The 22,098-nt window shown below is 35.0% G+C and overlaps 3 protein-coding genes across 21 annotated transcripts in view; 2 read left to right on the forward strand and 1 right to left on the reverse strand.

Moving 5' to 3' along the window:
- Positions 1-189: 189 nt before the first annotated feature.
- On the reverse strand, positions 190-2,207 carry LOC113054693 (28S ribosomal protein S24, mitochondrial-like). The gene is made up of 4 exons (XM_026220392.1): positions 1,927-2,207; positions 1,665-1,733; positions 913-1,024; positions 190-770 (listed from the first exon to the last, which is right to left on the reverse strand). Exons 1-4 carry the CDS (start codon positions 1,975-1,977, stop codon positions 487-489), a joined length of 516 nt encoding a protein of 171 aa, XP_026076177.1. The 5' UTR covers positions 1,978-2,207; the 3' UTR covers positions 190-486.
- A 33-nt stretch (positions 2,208-2,240) lies between these two features.
- Positions 2,241-6,658, forward strand: LOC113054692 (nudC domain-containing protein 3-like). Its single transcript, XM_026220391.1, has 6 exons — positions 2,241-2,482; positions 3,438-3,718; positions 4,200-4,332; positions 4,474-4,617; positions 5,278-5,466; positions 6,381-6,658. Exons 1-6 carry the CDS (start codon positions 2,285-2,287, stop codon positions 6,489-6,491), a joined length of 1,056 nt encoding a protein of 351 aa, XP_026076176.1. The 5' UTR covers positions 2,241-2,284; the 3' UTR covers positions 6,492-6,658.
- A 2,266-nt stretch (positions 6,659-8,924) lies between these two features.
- Positions 8,925-22,098, forward strand: part of LOC113054696 (calcium/calmodulin-dependent protein kinase type II subunit beta-like) — a 59,538-nt gene continuing 46,364 nt past the window's right edge. For 6 of the 19 annotated variants that reach the window (XM_026220396.1, XM_026220409.1, XM_026220404.1 and 3 more), the window contains exons 1-2: positions 8,928-9,212; positions 14,993-15,087. In XM_026220396.1, the coding sequence (XP_026076181.1) occupies positions 9,151-9,212; positions 14,993-15,087 (157 nt within the window). In that variant the 5' untranslated portion in view covers positions 8,928-9,150. Of the gene's footprint in view, positions 9,213-14,992; positions 15,088-22,098 lie in introns of all 19 variants that reach the window. The other 13 variants (XM_026220399.1, XM_026220406.1, XM_026220411.1 and 10 more) reach the window with 4 other exon arrangements.

Raw genomic sequence — 22,098 nt, forward strand, 5'->3', positions numbered from 1 at the left:
GTCAAATAAATTTAAAATAAAAATGCAGTATACATAATTTACTGCTTTTTGAGGGAACCAAAACATTTTTTATTAACAACAAAAACCTAATGCATGAAGTAGGATCATACATTTACTTTTCCATTAAGGAGCAATATTAACCCCCTGGGATTTATTTCCGGGGCATTCTCCCTTTTGTAATTAGAATTACCTTATTGTATTTTTTATTATAAATAATTAATTCAATCAATCACCTATTTTCTTCTTTATAGCCGGTGACTAATCCAAGCACCACATTCATATTTGCATCAAACCTCTATTAATTTCCAATCATGGCATGAAGTAATAAAGAAATATTTTTATCTTTACAAACACACACAGTCTAAGACCCCTTCACGTCACCATTGTGTGGATATTTTTTTACTAATGATTACCCAAATAAATAAATAAAAAATTTCTTAAGCTTCTCCCTTTAATAGCAGTTTTCTAAACACAGAACACATGGCCTCAGAGATATTTATAGACGACTTTTTCTTCTACCGTCTGCATCTCGATTTTAACCGGACATTTGTAGAAATGTGAGAGCAGTTCCTCTGTGTAACCAATGAGAAAGTAGAATTTCGACGGTAAGAGTTTCTGTATCATCACTGCACAGATGACCAGGAGGTTTCCTCTGCGTTTGATCACCACCTCATCCGCTAAACAGCCATGAAACGTGCCGTACATGAAGCGTCTGATGAAGACGTCCTCTACTACACGCTCCGCCGCTCCATCTTCACCCTGAAGATTACCTGCGGGACGAGGAAGTGTATTAAGGAATGGTATTTGGGTGTTAACAGATACTTCAGGTAACTGGATCACCAGCCCTTATAGTGTCAGTAATCAGTAATGTTGGGAATCCAACCGGATCTTTATACAAAGATTGTGACTTACTGGTGTGTTGTGAGAGCCAGCCTTTCCTGTGGCCGATGTGATGAGGGTGATACGCCTGCTCATACGTCACTGACTTGTCTCCTTTACCCACTCGAATACGAGCTGCACGGTTCTGTTAGAGAGGAGACAGATCGTCTGGGTTAAAAATGCAGATGAAAAATACTGATTCTGCTGATACTGTAAGCATTCGAATAAGTTTCTGGCCTTCCATCATATGGTATTCAATTTGTCCAGGCACTGTTTTAATAGGATTTTGTCTACTACTATGACATATTGCAATGAATGTTGATGGTCCGATGTGGAATTAATTTTGAAAACTACAAATTCAAGTAAAATTTTTGACCAACAGATCTTGCGGTGTTCCTGAAATTTAAAGCGTAAAATTTAACGTAAACTCTTCAAACTTATAAATAATAGCTTTGCAATCCTGTACGCAGATTTAACTGTAATATTGATATTTTTTGAACAGTTTGTGCTATACATGTAGAAATGTGCTTTTATTTATTCTGGGGTTTTGACATTTTTTTTTTCATTTTGTTTGTTGGTTTTCAGTGTTTTGGTTAAATGGCGCTAATATGCTGCATTATTTTGCAAAACGAATCAAAGAGACAGAAAATGCATGCGTGCAATTAATATTTCGAATACAGCGCTGGTGGAATATGACAATATTTTAAACTAATAGAGTAAAACGAACGTAACGTTAATGTTTATAAATAAGATCTAAACTGATTGAAACACTGAATTTCACATACCTTCAAACAAGCTGCAGAGCAGTGAATGTTCCTGAAACATGCAGCAGAATTCAACTGGCTGCTCACAATCTAGGAAACAGAGAATATTTGATCAGTGACATTTACTTAAATCCTGATTTCCATACCACGTTATATTCAGGGCCAATAGCTATCTATATATCTATAAGACCGCTTCTACGTCAGTAACATAAAACATGCAAGAAGCTCTCGATTAGAAACGTGTTATTAGTTAGAATAGCAAAAAAATCTAAGTAAATCTTACCGACAGCAATTTTGTCTGTCTGACCAAGGACGTCGCCATGTTTTTGTTCATTAACTGCACACGGCCCTCAGCCGTCAAGAGCGCATTACTGCCAACTGCTGCACAGGAGAGACATTGCCGTGTTACCCGAGTACCCTGATCTGCAGAGACCTATACTCACAGGCCGGTTGGTGGCGGTAGTGCACCAAAAGTTGTCTCGCGAAGCGCCATAAAACTCCATTAGAAGAAGAAAAAGGAAGTGCAGCTGCTCTTAAAGGATCAGTTGTTGCACTGCTGTTGCTTTACGTTTGTTTTCAAACAACAAGCCTCAAATTAAACCGCTTTTTACTCAGATTTGATCCCGCTGACCTGCTCAGCCATGTCTTCACCGGTGGAAATGACCGAGCTGTATGATAACGCGCTGTTAGGGATCCTGCAGCATGTTGGAAACATTCAGAATTTCCTGCAGGTTTATTTCGGGTTCCTCTACAGAAAGACGGACTTCTACCGCCTCCTCAGCGGCCCACAGGACCGCATGGGCTTCCCGCCCGGAGTGGCTGAACAAATGGTGTTCAAGGTAACGTACTGACTGACTTTAGCTTTAATCTGTTAAACTCACTGGATAGAAAGAAGTATCATCAGCTGAGACAAACATGGGGGAAAGTGACGTCACGTGACAGCTGCAATTTGTGCTCTGCATTTATCCCATCCGATTACACACACACACACACACATACAGCTACTGAATGATTATTATATTCATGTAACGCTACTGTGATATTTGCATATTTCAAATAGTACCATGGTACTACTGTCTTGGTACTAGTTCAAAATAATTAATTAAATTATTATTATAAGTAATTTAAATAATTGATATTATTAATTCTATACCACTTTATAATTGCTGTGACAGTGTCTTATTAATTAAAAAAATGAAATTAAAATATTTAAGTTATATATATGTGCATATGTGTATGTATATGTGTATATATATATATATATATATATATATACACACACATACATGCATACAGGTGCTGGTCATATAATTAGAATATCATCAAAAAGTTGATTTATTTAATTCCATTCAAAAAGTGAAACGTGTATATTCATTCATTACACACATACTGATATATTTCAAATGTTTATTACAAATGTATATATGAATATTGTGAAAAGGTTCAATATTAGAGACATCTGGTGCCACACTCTAATAAGCTAATTAACTAAAAACTCCAGCAAAGGCCTTTAAATGATCTCTCAGTCTAGTTCTGTTGGCTACACAATCATGGGGAAGACTGCTGACTTGACAGTTGTCCAAAAGATGAACATTGACACCTTGCACAAGGAGGGCTGAGTACCTGTGTGTGTGTGTGTGTATGTATATATATATATATATATATATATATATATATATATGTATATGTGTGTGTGTGTGTGTGTGTATATTTTATTACGCAACTTTATAGTTGCTGTTATAAGAATCTATTGAATTTACTGTAAGTGTATTTTCTGTCATTTTCTTCCATCAGACGTTTAAGTTATTTGAGAATCTTGCAGCAGAGGACAGAGAGAGAACAGCAAGGCTGGCAGAGGAGAAGAAAGCCACTCCTCCTGCAGTACAGGAGCTGGAGGTTCGATCAGAACAGGAGGCTGAAGCTCCTGTGGAGGAGAAGAGGAGCACAGAAGAGCCCACAGCTGTCCTCGCTCCATCAGCACAGAGCACAGAGACACACGGAGAGACTCTGAGCAGCACCGCTGAACCAGCAGGAGCCGCAGCGCCATCAAACTCTGATTCTAACAAAGCCAACATGTATGCATGACTTTTAGAGCATTTGCTCAAAAAAACATGAATGTGGAAAGACACTACTGTTCAAAAGTTTGGGGTCAGTACGATCAAAAATGACAATTATAAAAATTACAAAAGATTTCTGTTTTAAAGAACAACAAAGCATAGTTTTGACAAAAATATGAGTCAGCACAGCTGTTTTTAACATTGATAATAGTACGAAATGTTTCATCAGCAGCAAATCAGAATGATCACGGATCATGTGACACTGAAGACTGGAGTAATGATGCTGAAAATTCTGCTTTGTATCACAGAAATAAATATTTTAAAATATATTCAAATAGAAAACGGTAATCATTTTTGACTTTCAGTTTTTGTTGTATTTTTGATCAAAGAAATGCATCCTTTGTGAGGGAGTTATTTCGAAAACATTTTAAAATCTTACCAACCTCAAACTTTTGTGCTATGTTTGGACCTAATAATGAGTTTGTTTTCACATTTCCAGCGGACAAGACTGCTTTCAGTCGAACGCAGACAGTTACAATGGTGCTGTTAGAGAAAAATACACCTGGTCGCAGGATTACACGGATGTGGAAGTTCGAGTGCATGTGCAGCCTAATATCGTTAAAGGCCGACAGGTGCGTGTATAACCTGCTGCCATATGATTTGATCAGTGTTGCTTTCTTACAGTTTGGCAGAATCTTCACTTCATTTCTGTTAAGTATTACTGCAATGCTAATTTGATAACAGTCTGCTTTCCGTTCCATCTTTGCGTGCAGGTGTCTGTGGATCTGCAGTCGGGGAGGGTCCGCGTGGCCTTGAACGAGGAAGGATCGCAGAGAGTCCTGATGGAGGGAGAATTCACACACAAAATTAACACAGAAAATTCCCTGTGGAGTCTGGAGCCTGGCCGCTGCGTTCTGGTACACATTATTATTGGATGGTGCATCCGAAATGATATATCTGCCTAATATTAGCTATTTTGAGTCATAATTTGCCCCTACTGTATACACAAATCGAAGCCTTAAAAAGGGCATAATGTTCATTGCATTACATGTCCAAGTACAGTAAGTAAACATCCTAAAATCAAGAAATATTTTATATGAAAAAAAAAACTTTTCTGAGATATTGAACAATATTAATTGAGTTTTTCAAATAATAAAAAATCTGTCACAGGGGTATAATAGTTTTCCTTGTGCGGTTTATTTTTAATACCCCTTAGGGCAAATATTTGATCAAATTCTCAGAAAAGACTTCTTATCTCATGTCATTTTGCAGCTTGGGTAAATGCATCTTGATTTATTAATCTTGAGACATTTGCACTGTAAAGCAAGACATCGCTTTATATTTCATATTAAGTGATCTTAAAAATGTGTTAAATTTGGCTTCTTAACACCTGCAGAAACCCAATAGCAACCCTGTTTTGTTTACATCTTATTTGCTGTCATTAAATAGTTTCCTGTATACACTGTATTCTGTCTTTAGATACTGGAATGTTATTATTATTTGAATAATTTGAGGCAGTGTAAGCTGGATACAGGAGTTGTAGACGGTCATGATGGTCATTTGGACTTTTCCTCCAGCTGTCTCTCAGTAAAATCGGGGAGGTTTGGTGGAGCGCCGTGTTGAAGGGCGAGACTGAGATCGATGTGAACCAGATCAACCGGGAACGCTCTATGGCAACTGTAGATGAAGAGGAGCATGCTGTTCTGGACCGTCTGTCATTTGATTACCACCAGAAACTCCAGGGGAAACCACAGAGCCATGAGATCGTGAGCAAACCGTGGAAATTGTTATTTTCTATGTTGCTTCATTACTGCTCTGGAATAGTTAGAATAGTTCATACAGAAATGAAAACTGCTAAAAATGTACTCACCCTTAGGCTTTCCGAGAAATGGATGAGTTTATTTCTTCATCAGATCAGATTTGGAGAAATGTAGCATTACATCCCTCGCTCACCAATGGATGCTCTGCAGTGAATGGGTGCCGTCAGAACAAAAGTCCAAACAGCTGAGCACAATTAATCCACTCCATCAGTTAATATCTTGTGAAGCAAAAAGATGCAAGTTTGTAAGAAACAAGTCCATCAAGATATTTTTACCTTAAAACCATTGCTTCTGGTTTTCACTTGTCTTCAACACATTATATTGATTTCTCATGTAAAAACATTTACTCGTCTGAATCAGGAGAGAAATATGCACAGATCAAGCATGGTTTACAAAAAAACAGACCTGGATTTTGATATACATTTTTTTTTAAACTGGAGGAAGCATCATTATGGATAATTAACCATGTAAAGTTAATTAACCATGTCTTAATAAGTTGTAATGATTGAATCCTTTTTTTACAAACTGCAGTTTTTCACTTCACAAGACATTAATTGATGGACTGGATTCATGTGGATTATTGTGATGTTTTTATCAGCTGTTTGGACTCTCATTCAACGGCACCCATTCACTGCAAATGATCCATTGCTGAGCAAGTGATGCAATGCATTTCTCATACATTTCTCCAAGTCTGTTCTGATGAAGAAACAAACTCATCTACATCTTGGATGGCCTGAAGGTGAATACTCTCATCGAATTTTCATTTTGTGTGAATAATTCCTTTTAAAGCTGTGGCACTTGTTTGCGTGAGAAACTATCTGGATATTGTGTTGAAAAATGTTTTCCTTGGTTTTTTTTAGAAAGTCCATGAGATGCTGAAGACGGGCTGGAATGCTGAAGGATCTCCATTTAAAGGCCAAGAGTTTGACCCCTCCATGTTCAACATCCCACCCAGCGCTGTCCAGTTTTGAGGTCACATGTCCGTGCCAGATGTAGAGTCAGCACTGTTACACACACACACACACACACACACACACATTGAAGTACAGTAATGGTGTCGGTTTCTTGCGGTTCTACAAAATGAACATCAACAGTGTTTGCTCTGCACATCTCATGCCAATATAACTGATTCGCTGACACCGATTGTTGTCTCATGTTTAATTATTGCTTGGCATGCAAAATATGCTGATGATCATTTATAATTTTAAATGTTTTATGAGTTGACTGAGGTTTTCTTTGGCCTCGTGTCTGTGATCTTACATTTGCTCAGTTACTGACTGTATTCAGGACTTACTGTTTGTTAGTATTCATTCTGTCTCAGTGATCTGCAATAGCAACGGTGAAACAAGGTTCCATCAGATATTTATTTAAGCAGATTGCTGGAGTTCACACAGGAGAAAAAAATCCTCTTTCACTTGTCTCAATCATTTACATCAGATTTTTGTGCCTGAATCAAATAAAAACCTTTTGCAAATGTATTTTTTTTTTTATTGATTTTTTTTATATTGCTGTCACACTGTATTGGATAACAAAATACTGGTGCAAACACACTTTTCAGGCTAACCCTTTCGTAAAAAATAAGTTTATTAAAATAATTAAACCCCAAAATGTTGGTCTGCTCTTTAGTTCACTCCACAAATTTTCTATAGGGATCAGGTCAGAACTTTCATTTTGTGCTCATTGACCTATTTTTGTGTTGATTTTGATGATCGTTTTGGATGATATATATACAGTACATACCAAAGGTTTGGAAACACCTTCTCATTTAAAGAGTTTTCTTTATTTTCATGACTATGAAAATTGTAGATTCACACTGAAGGCATCAAAACTATGAATTAGCACATGTGGAATTATATACATAACAAAAAAGTGTGAAACAACTGAAAATGTCATATTCTAGGTAATTATTTTGCTTTGATTCCTGCTTTGCACACTCTTGTCATTCTCTTGATGAGCTTCAAGAGGTAGTCACCTGAAATGGTCTTCCAACAGTCTTGAAGGAGTTCCCCGAGAGATGCTTAGCACTTATTGGGCCTTTTGCCTCCTGTCTGCGGTCCAGCTCACCCTAAACCATCTCAATTGGGTTCAGGTCCGTGACTGTGGAGGCCAGGTCATCTGGAGCATCACCCCATTACTCTCCTTCTTGCTCAAATAGCCCTTGATGCCTTCAGTGTGACTCTACAATTTTCATAGTCATGAAAATAAAGAAAACTCTTTGAATGAGAAGGTGAGTCCAAACTTTTGGTCTGTACTATATATATATATATATATATATATATATATATATATATATATATATATATATATATATATATATTAATCTGCTGGTATATGCTGTATTGGTTAGAATCCGTGATGCCATTTATCCCAGCAAGATGTTCAGGACCTTTGGCAGAAAAATAGGTTCACAAGATTAAAGATCTAGCAGTATTTTTAACTGTGGGTACCTATCTCTTGTGTGCCAAAAAGCTCTCTTTTTTAACTTCACTTGACCATAAAACCCAGTATGAAGTTCCAGTAGTGTCTGGAAACTGAACATGTTATAGTTAATTTTTGGATGAGAGCAGAGGATTTTTCTTCAAAAACTCCCAAACATCTTGTGGTGATGCTTTTTTGTTTTTATTTTTCATGTTTCTAGTCACCCTGGTGCACTAAATCTGTAAATATGAATGGGATATACTTTGGATAATTATTCATAAGAAATGTTAGATTTTTGTAATGAAAGATCAAAAGGATTAACCATACAGATTTATTTTCAGAGTCTTCTTTGCTCATATTTACCAAGAGTGCCAGGCATAGACTTGTGTCCTCTGTAGAGGATTTTATATTTGAGTGAATTTCTCTGAAACCACATATTCAGGGCTTTTTAAAGATATCAAATGTTTGGAGGTTTGATCATAAACAATGCCTCCCCTTGGTCTTTAAATATGACTGATAATGACAGAATGATCAAATGTTGTACTCAAATGGAAATATGATAATGTTTTGTAATTATCATTTAAATTTGGCTAATTTTCCAATTGTTTGTCATAAATATATCAGAAAAATGTTACAGGTTTAAATTATGACTATGATTATGACTTTTTGTTACAAAGCAGGGCATAATTTTCTTACAGGTCTTCTGAAGAGGACACCAGGACATATAAATGGCCTGATGAAAAATTAATGTTATTGTAGGTATTCATTTATATAAGTTTTCACTTTTGTGTGTGTTTGTGTGTCACACATAATAGGCAATTTAATAAAATATTTGGTCAGTTAAATTGAACAAAGTTGATTTCTTATGTGTTTGTAGGTTCACGATGAGTTCACCTCGCTTTACACCTGTGAAACGGAAAGATGTTGCAGGTGTAACCAACATTAACAGAAGCTCCATGGCGCCCTCCAGCGGTGACTCAGCGTGCGTCTCTCGCGCAGCGGAAAACAAGTGCACTGCAGCTGAACGCGGTGCATTCGGTGAGAGGTCGGTAAAGCAGTCGTGTCAGCTCGTCGGCAAACCTCTCCCTCGCTTTAATCTGGACTCAGTTTTAAATTTTGTCCTAAAAAATCCCGCAAATCGAAGGCACAGCAGAATAATCGTGGTGCTGGACACACAGCTCGGATATTGCCGCGAACGCTGAAGGCTGAGAAATGGCAACGACAACTTGCACGCGCTTCACCGACGAGTTCCAGCTGTATGAAGAACTTGGAAAGTAAGATTTGCTTTCTCTGCTGGGGTTTGTTTGTGCGTAACCCGAGTGTCTTGTGTCGATATCAAACATTTCTTGAATGTTAATTCATATGCAAACGCCCAGAGCAGTTGTCAGGAAACATTGGAGGGAGTTGTGTTCGAATACTCCGACTACTATTTAAGTGTATGCTGAACAGCAATCTGGTGATCATTTTGAGAATGCTGCTTTTTGGCTTCAGAAATGCATTGAGTATCTGTGGGGAATCCTTAAGGCGTGTTGCATTTAAATTCTGTGTTGTCATGCATGTTAAAGTAAATGTTTACATATTTACTATATGCATATGCTTTTGGCACGTTTGAACTCGTTGCATCTCGCGCAAGATGCACTAAATAGCTGTCAGGACACATCCGAGGGAGTTGCATTCAAATACTCCCACTACTGTTTATTTTTATTTTAGCTGTCGTGTGTGTTCATAAATATAAGTCGTCAGGGGTTAATTTTGAGGATCTTGCATGTTTCGTGGCCCCTCTGATGCATTTCATGCAGAAAGCTCAGAGGAGCTGTCAGGAAACATTAGAGGACAGTTGCATTTAAATACACCCACCACTGTGCATATTACAGTGAATATTTATGTGCATACAGTCGCTTATAAAAATGAGCATGCAGGTGTTAAATCTGAGGCTGTTGCATGCTTTTTATATGCTGTTTGGCAGAATAGTGGGTGGCTGCATTGAAATGCTTTTATCAATGAGCTGTTATAGTGACTATTGAATTAAAGATTAAAATATGAACACTTATTCATATATTTAAATTATATTGCATGTTGATCTGGAGATATTGCATATTTAGAATGCGTATGGGAGCCCCATTAATATGCATGGAAGTATTTAACATAATCAGGATATTTCATGATGCATTTCATGCAGAAAGCTAAGAAGAGCTGTCAAGAAACCTTAGAGCGACAGTGAGTATATTTCATATGTCTGATCATAATTATCACTTACTTGGAGGTTATGTCCAGGGTGGGATTTGAGAGTTTAATCAGGCCAATATATTGCCACATTGTATCTATACGCTCTGGGATCCAAAGTAAAAAATCTAAAAAGTACAGTATTTTATAAGTGCAACATGTTAGTACTTTAAAAGTACATATTAGAATCTAAAGTGTACTGTACATATTAGTACATTTGACAGTTTTGTACCTTTTTTTTCTGAGAGTCTGTGTGAAGGGTTGGTACAATGTGTCAAGAGTTCTAAAATTGAACGGATGCTACAATGTATCATAAACTCTGGGCAACTGTGAAGGGTCGCTACATTGTGTTGTTCTGTCCTGTGACATTTGGAGCTGTGTGAGCTTTCCCAGGCGGCTGTTTGCTGTCTGTAATCTGACTGTGTGTGTGACATGCCTGCTGCCTGACGTTATGAAATGATTTTACTCTCTCAGCCCCTCTTCTCCTCCAGTCAGTCAGTATTACGTTTCTTTAGCACATTTTTCTACTGAATTATTAAATGAGCTCCGTGTGTATCACTCACAGTCATAAAAGCACACAGTAGTAGTCGACAGACTTCTCTTAGAAGCTGTTTCATAGCTTTTTTAACTTCTCGTTTTAATAAATACTCTCTGGGTTTCATTTTCAGTTAATTCTCAGAGTAGTGTATCATTCCCGCTCACTGAGAAGAACTATACATTTACAACTTTTTTAACTTTTTTTTATTTTTTTTTTATGTGTGACATTTCAGCAGATCTTCACCATACAGAACTGAATATTTGACCACATCCTCAAGTTTGTGGTGGAGACATGCATTTTAGCCTTTTCTTAACAGCAGTTTTTTTAGTTAGCTGTACACATAATGCATACTGTTCCTGTAGCTTAAGTAGTAGCACATTGCATTAGCAAGCGCAAGGTTGGGGGGTTTGAATCCCAGGGTCCACATGTTAGGAGAAATTGTTAGCCTGAATACAATGTAAGTCGCTCTGGATAAAAGCGTCTGCTAAATGCATAAACTTTAACTTGCTGTAAGTAAATACACGCACACTAAAAAAAAAAAAAAAAAAAAAAAAATTATATATATATATATGTATATATGTATATATATATATATGTATATATGTATATATATATATACACAAACATAAACATAAAAATGTTAATTTCCTCAAACTTTTAAGAAATATTTATTGATTACCAAATCAGATTATTACAATGATTATACCATTTGCTTTGCCATCACAGGAATAAATTACATAATAAAAATAACTTTAATAGGTGTTGTTTTGAATTGTAGTAATGTTTCACATTAATACTATTTTACCTGTTTTTTATTACATTATGAATTAAGTAAGATTTTATAATTGAACATGGTTTTACGAGGGGTTTTGACTTTGTGGTTGTGAGTGTGTTTTCTGCTGCTGTGTGCGAGACAGTTTCTCCTGAACACCTCAGCAGCTCGCAGCTCGTGGTTTGGTGGGTCGCTCTTCCTGACAGCAGTAAATCAGCTCAGTGTCTCGGCTGAGACGCTCAGGCTGCTTCCAGCTCTAATGAAACGCCACGGTTACTACCAGAGGCTCTTAGTGGTTGACTGAGTTTATTGGCTGATGTTTGGCATTGTTTAATTATGGCGCTGGGTGAAAATCGTTCATTTTTTGGTTATTAGATGTCACAAGCAGGACTTTTATTTGAACAGCTCTGAGATCTTTTACACGGTGCGCATGAGGTGACATGTTCGGTTCACTTAATTTTGCTGTGGCTATGAAATAATAACTCGTGGGAACGTGGTAGTATGTCACGGCCACGAGATATTAATCTGAGGGAACATCATATTAACTCGTGGGAAGGTGATATTATGTCATCATTTTGATCATTTTGTCGAGGTAACAACATCCTTATGTCGTGGTCTCTAGATGCTGTGTTAAGGGAACCACATCTATTTCTCGTGGCCACGACTTCTTATGTTTAAGGAATGACACATTTTTCTCATGGCCATCAGTTTAAAACTTGTGTGACCTTAGAAACCCAGGATTATCAGAGATGGATTCATTAATATTTTATTTTGAATTAAGAAATTATTATATTATTTATTATAGAATTTTTATATTTAGTATATAGGCCTTTGCTACCGCACTGTATTACGTGTGCTTGTCAGAATTCAAATGAAGTTGATCATGAACAAATGTTACAAAAAAGTGCATAATATAAAATAGGCCTGCAAGAAAACATTTTAATTAATTATAAGTCCATTAACTGATCGTCTTTTTCCTGTAATATTTTTATATTATTATTATTATTATTATTAATGGTTATATTTTTATATTAGTTTATTTTCCTTTATTTCAATGTCTTAATGTTCTGAAGCGATACACAAATTGAAAGTGGAAATAAGCATATATAACAATAAATATAAAAATAGCCCTAAATTACTACTAATAATAATAATATACAAATATTAAACGATCCCATGATTTAAAATGATTTTCCCTCAAATTAATATCTGGTGGCAACGACATATTATCACGTTCCCACGAGTTATTTCGTGGCCACAACAAAACTAAGAGAACCAAACATGTCCCCTTACAGGCACCGTACTTTTACTTTAGTAAATACCAAAAAGATTATTCTTAGCAAATATTACACGAAATCAATTTGATCGCAGCAGTTGTTATGCTTGTGTTTGTGCTGTCTTTAAATCGAATAGTGTGATATCATCATATATACTGTCTTAATTTCAGCCATCATAAAACATATATAATGTAGTGGTTGACTATATATGTTAATGTGTTGATGTGCTGACTTTACTACAATCTGCAGTGGCACCATGGTACAGTAAAGATATATATGCAGTGCCAGTGCAACATATATTTATAAATGCAATATATATTTGTATAATATTGTATATATAGGCTAGGGCTGCACAATTAATCGAATTTGTAATCGCAATTACAATTACAGATGACACAATTATGTAATCGTTTAAAGGCACAATTACACAAAAAAAAAAGTTCACTTACATCATTCTGTGTGCATAAGATATGTTGCTGTTCTCTCTACAGATTATCTTAAGTTTTTTTTCCCAATTGTTTGAATTTCTTTGTTTTAATATAACATAATACCATGCATATATTTACTTTGGTTTGGTTTCTCAGAAAAAAAAATAAAAAATAAAATAAGTATAATTATATATATATATATATATATATATATATATATATATATATATATATATATATATATATATATATATATATATATATATATATATGATATTTGAGGCTTAAAAAAAAAGATGTTTTTCAGGAAGAGTGTTTTCCGCTGGTTTATTTTGATATAACAATATGGCATGCAGTGGCTTCAAACAATGGCATAAAGCTATTAAAAAAATTATTCAATCTAAATTGTGCTGATCGTAATATATAATCGCAATTACAATTTCAAGGGAATAATCGACAATTATGATTTTTGTCATAATCGTGCAGCCCTAATATAGGCCAATATTTAATCATTAAAATCTTGATAGGTAAATACTGATAGCCTGAATGCACTGTAAGTCGCTTTGGATAAAAGTGTCTGCTAAATGTATAAATTTACATTTTAATTTAAATTTTTAAATTTTGAATAGTTTAGTAGCCATTAAAATGAATATCAATTTTACCTACTATAATTTAGTGTTTTGATGCCTAAATTAACTAAAGTGATTGATTTAGTTGTTTAGTGCTTTTTTTGTCATTTATTTAGACACAATATTATGGAATTTTAATATCTTAATTTTTTTTAATCGGTTATCGGCAGTATTATACTTCAGATTGTTATAGTTTCCATAACGATTTTGAATCAGTTTTTTAGTTTTATTATTTCTGTTTTCATTTTGAGTAATTTTGTTGTCTTTTGATCCTTTTGAGTATTTTTATCTATATTTCTATATAGTTTTTATTCAATTTTATTTTAGTTTTAATTACAGTTTACATTAAGTTAACAAAATTAAAATGAGAAATGTTGCCTTGGCAAATAGCGTGTAATTTTTTTTCAGTTATAGTTAACTCTATTAACCCTGGTTATTATGCATTGGCATTAGCTAGAATTTTAGTATTCGTCACTAAGTAACATGGTACTACCTAACTTAGTACTACCATGTTATCATATCCAAAAATGCATGATTGACATTTATATGATGTTGCATGCTGTTTTGAATGATGATCTGTATCTAATGATGCCCATGATCTCCTGGGCTTCGTTTCTTCTAGTCCGCTTGCCAAGCGTATCGTGCACAGGTGATTTGCCTGAGGTTACAGAGGGGCATATGCTCTGTGTACCATCACATGGGTGTTTCTAAGACCATCTGAGCCTGTCAGAGAGGGGCGGGAAGTCACGGATCCAGAGCGGCTGCTTGAGACATGCCGAGTGTATTGTGTAACTGTAACAAGGTGGGCTAAAATTAGCCAGTACGGAATGACATCAGACCGTTTTCATGACTGTCTCAAGTGATTTTCATGACGCAGGTCTTGCTGAAAATAGACTCAAGGAGGCTTTTGAAAGACCGAGCGTGTTCTACATTTTGTTCCCATGTGAATATCATGAATATTTGCATTAAACACCTGCGTGTTGTTTTTGTTTGGCTCTGCTTCTGGTTAAGAGCTAGATGTGCATAACAGTCTTTCTTCTTAACCGTTCACCCCAAAATAAAACATTTGCTTACAAATACAGAACAGAAGTGTCCCTTTAAGGCACTTCTGAAGGGTTTGAACCGATTTTTTGGGTTCCACCACGTTGAGTTCAATGGTGTGTTTTCTTCCCTGTCTGTTTCTTCAGGGGGGCCTTCTCCATCGTGAGACGTTGTGTCAAGCTGTGCACGGGCCAAGAGTATGCTGCCAAAATCATCAACACCAAAAAGCTCTCGGCAAGAGGTAAATCATGACTGCTGGAAAATGTTCTTGGACTGGGAAAAGAGGACTGGTTTGAACTTTAAGATGGATGTTATGGCTAAAAAACCTGTGGATATTTTGGCTCTTTTACAGATATTTGATGCATACCTTAGTATTTATGTACAGTGGTCTGAAATGGCTGAAAATAATGGCTTTGTTTCAAGCAAACGAATTGAAATGTTTTAAAATGACATCCTTTTTTTGTTTCTTATTTAAAAAAAAGACATAATTTTATATTTATATATTTAAAGTACACTACAATTGAAAACTTTGCTCATGGTAAGATTTTTTGATGTTTTTGAAAGGTTGTCACCAAGGCTTCATTTAGTTGATCAAAAATACATAAAAAACGCTAATGTTGTGAAATATTATTGCAGTCGAAAATAACTGGTTTCAATTTTAATATATTTAAAAATTTAATTTATTCCTGTGAAGAAAAGCTGAATTTTCAGCATCATTCCTCCAATCTTCAGTGTCTCATGGTCTTTCAGAAATCATTATTATATGCTGATGTACTGCTCAAGAAACATTTCTGATTATTTTCAGTGTTGAAAACAATTGTGCTGTTTCATATTTTTGTGAAAACCATGATACATTTTTTCAGTGAATAGAAAGAATGGCATTCATTTGAAATACTGAGCCCAGACTTTCGAAAGGTTGTGTATTCTAAAAAAGCATAAATAAGAAAATTACAGTAGTAAACCTAGTTTCTGACAAAAAAGAATGCAATAATTCTGATAGGACTTTCTTAGTTCTGCTGAATTTTGAAGACTGTTTGTGTATTTTTTAAATACTATGGAAGAAAATGGATACCAGCAAATGTTTGCTTACCCATATTCTTCAAAATATCTTATTTTGTGAATTATCCCTTGATAATGATAATTCTAGCAGATCCCAAAAATGAAATTATGAAATTAGCATATTATGGTCACTTTAAATGACTTGGTGAAAATAAAGATGTCAGGGCTTGTAATTAACATGTCTGTTGTGGTGCTCTGTGATATTTTGGGTGAACGTGTGTCTGTGTGTGTGTGTGTGTGTGTGTGTGTGTGTGTGTGTGGTTTGGGAAGTGTTGGCACACTTGGGCCAATCATACAGTCTGCAGGTCATCACGGGCAGCCTGACCATTTGGCACACTGCTGACAGCGTGTCAGTCCCTTGTACTCAAACACCAGGGCTTTCGTTTGATTCTGCACTTCTGAAACAAAGCCAGGCCACACTTCAAGTGGAAAAAGTTCAGATTGGCGCTTCGTCATCGCTGCTGTTGTTTTGACTCAGCTAGTGACCACATCTGACACCGAGCTGTCCTGTGACGCCCATGCCAAGATTCACTTTTACTCAGACATCAGGGTACATTCATATTATTGCGGTTTTGCTACAGAAAAGGAGTTTCGATGTCATGTGAAGGCAGATGCTAAAGCTGAAAGAGTTAATGTGGCAAGTGGAAACTGGAACAAATGTGAGAGGGCGGGGCCTGTGTGGAGTGATTGACACTGAGTGTAGCCAATGACGACGCAGCCCCTTCCTCAGCAAGGACTCTTGTATTATACAACAAGAGCTGCTTTGGGGAAGTTGTGATTTGCTGTGAATACTTTATATGCATAATCGCAGCACCTGCAATGCAGCATGGAGTTGACCTGGATTTACCCAAAGTGCCACAAACATACATGCAGAACAGGAGCGAAACCAATAGATTGATCGGGGCAAACGACTCGGTGATTGTTTCCAATTATAACGGCTTACCGCTGGGATAAATAGCATTAAACGCAATTGTTTGAGCTGGAATTATTCCTGCCAGTCCTATTATCCTGCCATGCAGACATGAGCACAGTTGCATTTGATTGCATACAGTTGGTCTCAAATAAGCGGCGTCCTCTGTGTGAATCACTGATTATCTTTAGTTTACCTCCTGGCAGATTTGTTTGCATTAAAATTGCCTGTGTTTATTTGCCTTGGGCCTTTTGTTGGAATATATATTCTTTGCCTATGATGAATTGATTGTCGCTTTGGATAACAGCATCTGCTAAATGTGCAATGAATTAATTTCCAATAGAAAAACTTAAATCCTGTCCTATGTTTTTTATGGTTGAATATCCTGTTTTAGGACAGCACTATTAAAGTAAATTTGGATGCATAATTTGGGTAAAGATGTTTGAGATTAAATATTAATAACTATCAAATAATTTGAACAGTAATAAAAAAAACGTCATAAGTTTTCCTTTTAATTGCAATTTTACACACTCCGTATGATTTTTAAAAGTTGATTGGGGTTTTGATACAAGCTATTTTTGCAGCTTGCTGAAGTATTTGTTTCTGACTAAATAAAAGCTTGATAGTGTAATGTTTGAAATTATGACAACCATAAAAGTTACTATTGTAATTTTACAGATTTGCTGTAAAATATGTATTTTTTTTATTTTACAGTAAAGTATTACAATAGTAACATTTCTAATTTTTCTGCATAAAAGTTTGAAGAGAACAATAAATGATAGTATTTGAATTTTACAGTTTTACTGTCAATTTCTTTTTTCATAAAAGGTTTATTTTACAGAAAAATATTACAGAAGTAATCTTTCCTTTTTCTGCCAAAATGAAAGTTTGATAGTTTAACATTTGAAAATTTAGAAATTACGACAACAATAAATGTTGTCATATTGTAATTTTGCAGTTTTATTATTGCTGCATGGTTTTTTTTTTTTTCATAAAAATGTTTAGCAGTAATATTTCTTATTTTTCAGACAAAATAAAAGCTTGATTTAGTGTTTGGAAATTAAGATTACCATTAAGGCGAGACAAAAATGTTATGTTTAAATATGCAAATGAGGCATTATTTAATGAAATATGTGCTAATTTGCATAAATGTCTAGTACAAAAATCTGAACACTAGATGAAGTCAGTTTCAAAATTTTTGTTAATTTTTTTTTTTTTACATATTAGAGTCAAATGTTTTCACAGAGGGAATTCTGGTTATCTTTTTTTGTCACTCCATAATTCAGAAAATACTTTGAACAGCCAGAAAACAATATATTTTCACAATTTTGGGGGGAATAAAATGTTGTATAGAATCAAGGAAAATATATATGAACAAATCCCTCTGTAAAAACCTTCAGAATATAGACAATAAAAATGTCAAGTTTGATGTGTGTAAGTGCTACTGAAGTGGAGATTTATGGGTCAGTGTTGAAGAAAAAACTCATTTTGAGAAAACGGCCTTTAAAAATATGTATTGTAATCTATTGACACAAACAGATAAAGTGCTATAAAAGAAACACTTAACAGTGTCTTTTGGATCTTTTCCTTCTACTAGTTTGAAAAAGCACTTTATGAAAAACCAAAAAGCCCAAAATCTCAAAATTGACAGGTGCTTGAAAAAACTGTGTTTTTGCCTGCAGTGTCTCACCTTAATCATTAGTACTGTAATTGTACAGTTTTATCGTAATATATATAAAATCCTTCAATTTTTTGTTACTGTAAAATATTACAATAGTAATATTTGTAACATTTAATAGGAATTTTGTTTGATATTTTAATAAAGTTAATAATAATAATACTAATTATGTTAAAGTGATAATCTTTTTTTTTCATTAAAATCTGGAGGTTTTATTATTTATTTTTTCAATTTAATTGGCATTTTTTTGCAAAAAAAATAAAAATAAATCACAATGAGTTTTCCCCCAAATTGTGCCACCTTTGAAATATGTCGCATTTTGGTAAATGGGTTGGGAATGCCATTTTATGGTGTAATTTAAATATTGATGGGATTTTGAGAGAGTTTACAAATGTCTTCGAGGTGCAGTAACATTCATTTAATTTGAAAAGTGTTTTTGATTGTAAGTGAACTTCAGAGAAATAATTGAAATGCTTGATGGTTGTAGAAAGTGACTGTAATGTGTGTGATGTACACCGGTGCTTCATTAAGACTGTCTGGTGATGAGATGGGATCAGATGAGTCTTTCTCTCTCGTCTCGGCAGGGTCTGATGCTCTTTGCTGCAGAGGCGTTTTGTAGTGTTTGGGTGTCAGCGTTCTCACAGCTTCACACCAGTCCCACTGCTCGATGTGACAACTTCTCAAGCTGGTGTGTGTGTGCATTTGAGAGGGTTGCAATGGGGCCACAGTGATGTCAGCAGTAATTTAAATGAGTGATATCATGCATTTTTTTATTTACTTTTATATATTCCCTGAGGTCTACTTATATACTAGCATTCAAAAGAATTTTTTTTGTTGTTGTTGAAATTAATACGTTTAATTAAGAGTGTGCGATTATATATCGTTCTATGATAATATCGTATATATTATTGAGTATATTGCAAAAGCCAATAAAAAAAAACTCATCCAGAGAATCCAAAATTGCTGAGAATCTCATTTTAAATTTAAAATGCTTAATTTCAGTTAGGGTGAAAAAAAGCTTTTGGCTTCTCTCCTAAGGCCACAAGAGGGCACATTGAGCAAAATATTACTAACGCACGTTTATTCAAAGCATAAGATAACATGACTATTTAACCCGAGTTGCAGTGGGATAGGGAAAAATCTGCCATAAAGTTTCAAGATATGTTTTTTCAAAGTTGAACTTGCATTAATTTACATGGTTTTCTAAACATGTGGTTCTCTTGTGAGACGTGAGTGCAACGGTGATAAATGTCCCTGTAGAAAATCCGCATCAGTTTTGACGTAAAATAGATCTTCTGCGCATTGATGTTATATTTTCCTGCAATTTTGTAATTCACAATGCAGCAGCGCCGCATCGGCTAACAAAAACATTAAAATTAAATGACACTTACATTGTCATCGAGTTTCTCAATGTGACACTGATAAGGCTGCCTTTTTAATACACATCCAACATTTGTAATGCAACATTTTTGCATTCGAATGTGGATTTTCTTTAAAATTCACTGCATAATTTTGTCTTTTAAAATACATTTAGAATTCCTCCAAAAACTCAAGATATGACCTCTTGTCTTTTATTGCAAATGTGATATTGATTTTATAAAACAGTTCAGTAAACAAGAAGTGAATATTAATTGACTTAAATTTTAGACACAAGTTCCTGTTTTTGCTGCATTTCATCAACCAAAATGGTTCCAAACAAACAGCAGAACTGTTTTGCGCCTCGGAGCTGCTCACAATGGTGTTTTCTTACTGAACCAATCAGCTTTGTGAACGAATCGGTTGAATGAATAACTCTACGACTCATTCATGCAGTGATTTGCCGCTGCTTACTTGCTATCTTAGGTTTATATTTAAAGTATATTTTCCTTTTTGTTTTGTAAAAAAATCTGTATTCAAAGGAATCTGTATTCAAAGGTTAATTATGCATTTGTAACTGCATGCATTAAACAGTCTGTGAATGCATCCAAATGCAAATGCAAATTTTGTTGATACTGATTTAATTTTAGTGGTAACAGCCCTATACAGTAGTATCTTACTATTTGAATTTATTGATATAAATGTAAGAATTTGACACACAAGATTATGCATACATTTAATAAGGTTATAAATAATGGGCCTTATGAAGGTAAAATGCCCATAAAAGGTTGAAATCAATTTAAACTTAATTTGATATCTCAGTTCATGACCCCTTTAATCGTCCACAATCAAAAATAGTGAAACCGCATATTAATCAGAAATGTTTCTTGAGCAGTGAATCAGCATACTAGAATGATTTCTTGACTGATCATGTGACACTGAAGACTGGAGGAATGATGCTGAAAATACAGCTTTGATCACAGGATTTAAATACATTTTAAAATATATATAAATAGAAAATGGTTCTTTTAAGCTGAAATAATATTGAAAATGAATTTTATTTAAAGTTTTAGTAATTTTGTGTTTTTGTAATTTATATTCTTTTTTATTTCAATTTCAGTTTTAGTAAAAGGTTACTTAATGTTTTAAAAACTTTTTTTTTTTTTTGCTTAATTTTAGGTAATGACAATAACCGTGCACAATATTAGTATTTGTGCTATATTTGTGATCAATTAAATACAGCTTCAGTTAAAGAAAAATCATTAAAAAATCTTCCCAACCTCAAACTTTTGAGTGATGTTTTTGTACCAAAACACTCCTAATTTAATTTAACCATTTTACACCCTCTATCATACAATCAGGTTTTAAATGTATGTTTTTATAGTAAATCATGTTAAACATCAACCAGTCAGATTTTTAATGATAGCTGCAATCCATACTAGTGGGAACACTCAATGATGATGGACAGCTAGCCGTGTGTTTTATCAGGCCTCTGAATCGTGAAGTGCTGTAGATGATCTGTGGCCTCTTTCCCGTATGACTCATGCATGGCAGACAGCAGGCTTCCTCTGTGGGGTGTGCCGGAGCAGTCCAGGCCTCTCGGCTGCGCTCATCTGTCTCTCTCTATCATGCAGATTCGTTTGAGTCGTGCTTGTTATCCACACTCAAGTGCAAGCCAATGGTTGGCCGATTTGTTTACAGTAGACCCTGTGGTCTGCGTGATGCTAAGTCTGACCTCCGCTGCCGTGTTTAAAGTGATGTGGAGACCGCTTTAGATGTGCATGTTTAAAAAGATCTGATCTGAGATCAATGTGAATTGAGAAGGAACTGTTTGACTGGAGAAAAAAACTAAAATCACACTCCTTCAGAATTGAAAAAAAAAGCTTGTACGTTTTGTTCAAAAGATGTTAAATTAATTATGAAGGTTTATCTATTTTTAAACACCAGCATTATAAATCTCATCCTGTGATGAAAAGTTAAATGCAAGCCTTTTTCAGGATATTGGCAGAAAAAATCTTTATGCACACGTGTAACACAAAAATCCACACAAGATCAGATTTTTTCCCCATCCGATCTGAGCTGTTTCCAAATGTGGTTTTAAATCAGATACATATCCGATATCTGGACATCCGGCCTGTGTCTAAACACACATATCTGATTCCCCGCAGAACTCCCAATGCGAGGGTGACACATTTGTCCATAAAGATAGCATTTTAATGCCGGTGTGCTGTATGCGCTCGCATTTTATT

The sequence above is a fragment of the Carassius auratus genome, chromosome 35, assembly GCF_003368295.1.
Source record: "Carassius auratus strain Wakin chromosome 35, ASM336829v1, whole genome shotgun sequence".
NCBI lineage: Eukaryota > Metazoa > Chordata > Actinopteri > Cypriniformes > Cyprinidae > Carassius > Carassius auratus.

Coding starts and splice junctions, on each gene's coding strand:
- LOC113054692 (XM_026220391.1), top strand. CDS start 2,285: ATGTCTTCACCGGTGGAAATGACCGAGCTGTATGATAACGCGCTGTTA. Junction 3,719..4,199: donor GATTCTAACAAAGCCAACAT/GTATGCATGACT, acceptor TCACATTTCCAG/CGGACAAGACTGCTTTCAGT. Junction 4,618..5,277: donor AGCCTGGCCGCTGCGTTCTG/GTACACATTATT, acceptor CTTTTCCTCCAG/CTGTCTCTCAGTAAAATCGG.
- LOC113054693 (XM_026220392.1), bottom strand. CDS start 1,977: ATGAACAAAAACATGGCGACGTCCTTGGTCAGACAGACAAAATTGCTG. Junction 1,025..1,664: donor GCTCTGCAGCTTGTTTGAAG/GTATGTGAAATT, acceptor CCTCTCTAACAG/AACCGTGCAGCTCGTATTCG. Junction 771..912: donor CTGGCTCTCACAACACACCA/GTAAGTCACAAT, acceptor CTCGTCCCGCAG/GTAATCTTCAGGGTGAAGAT.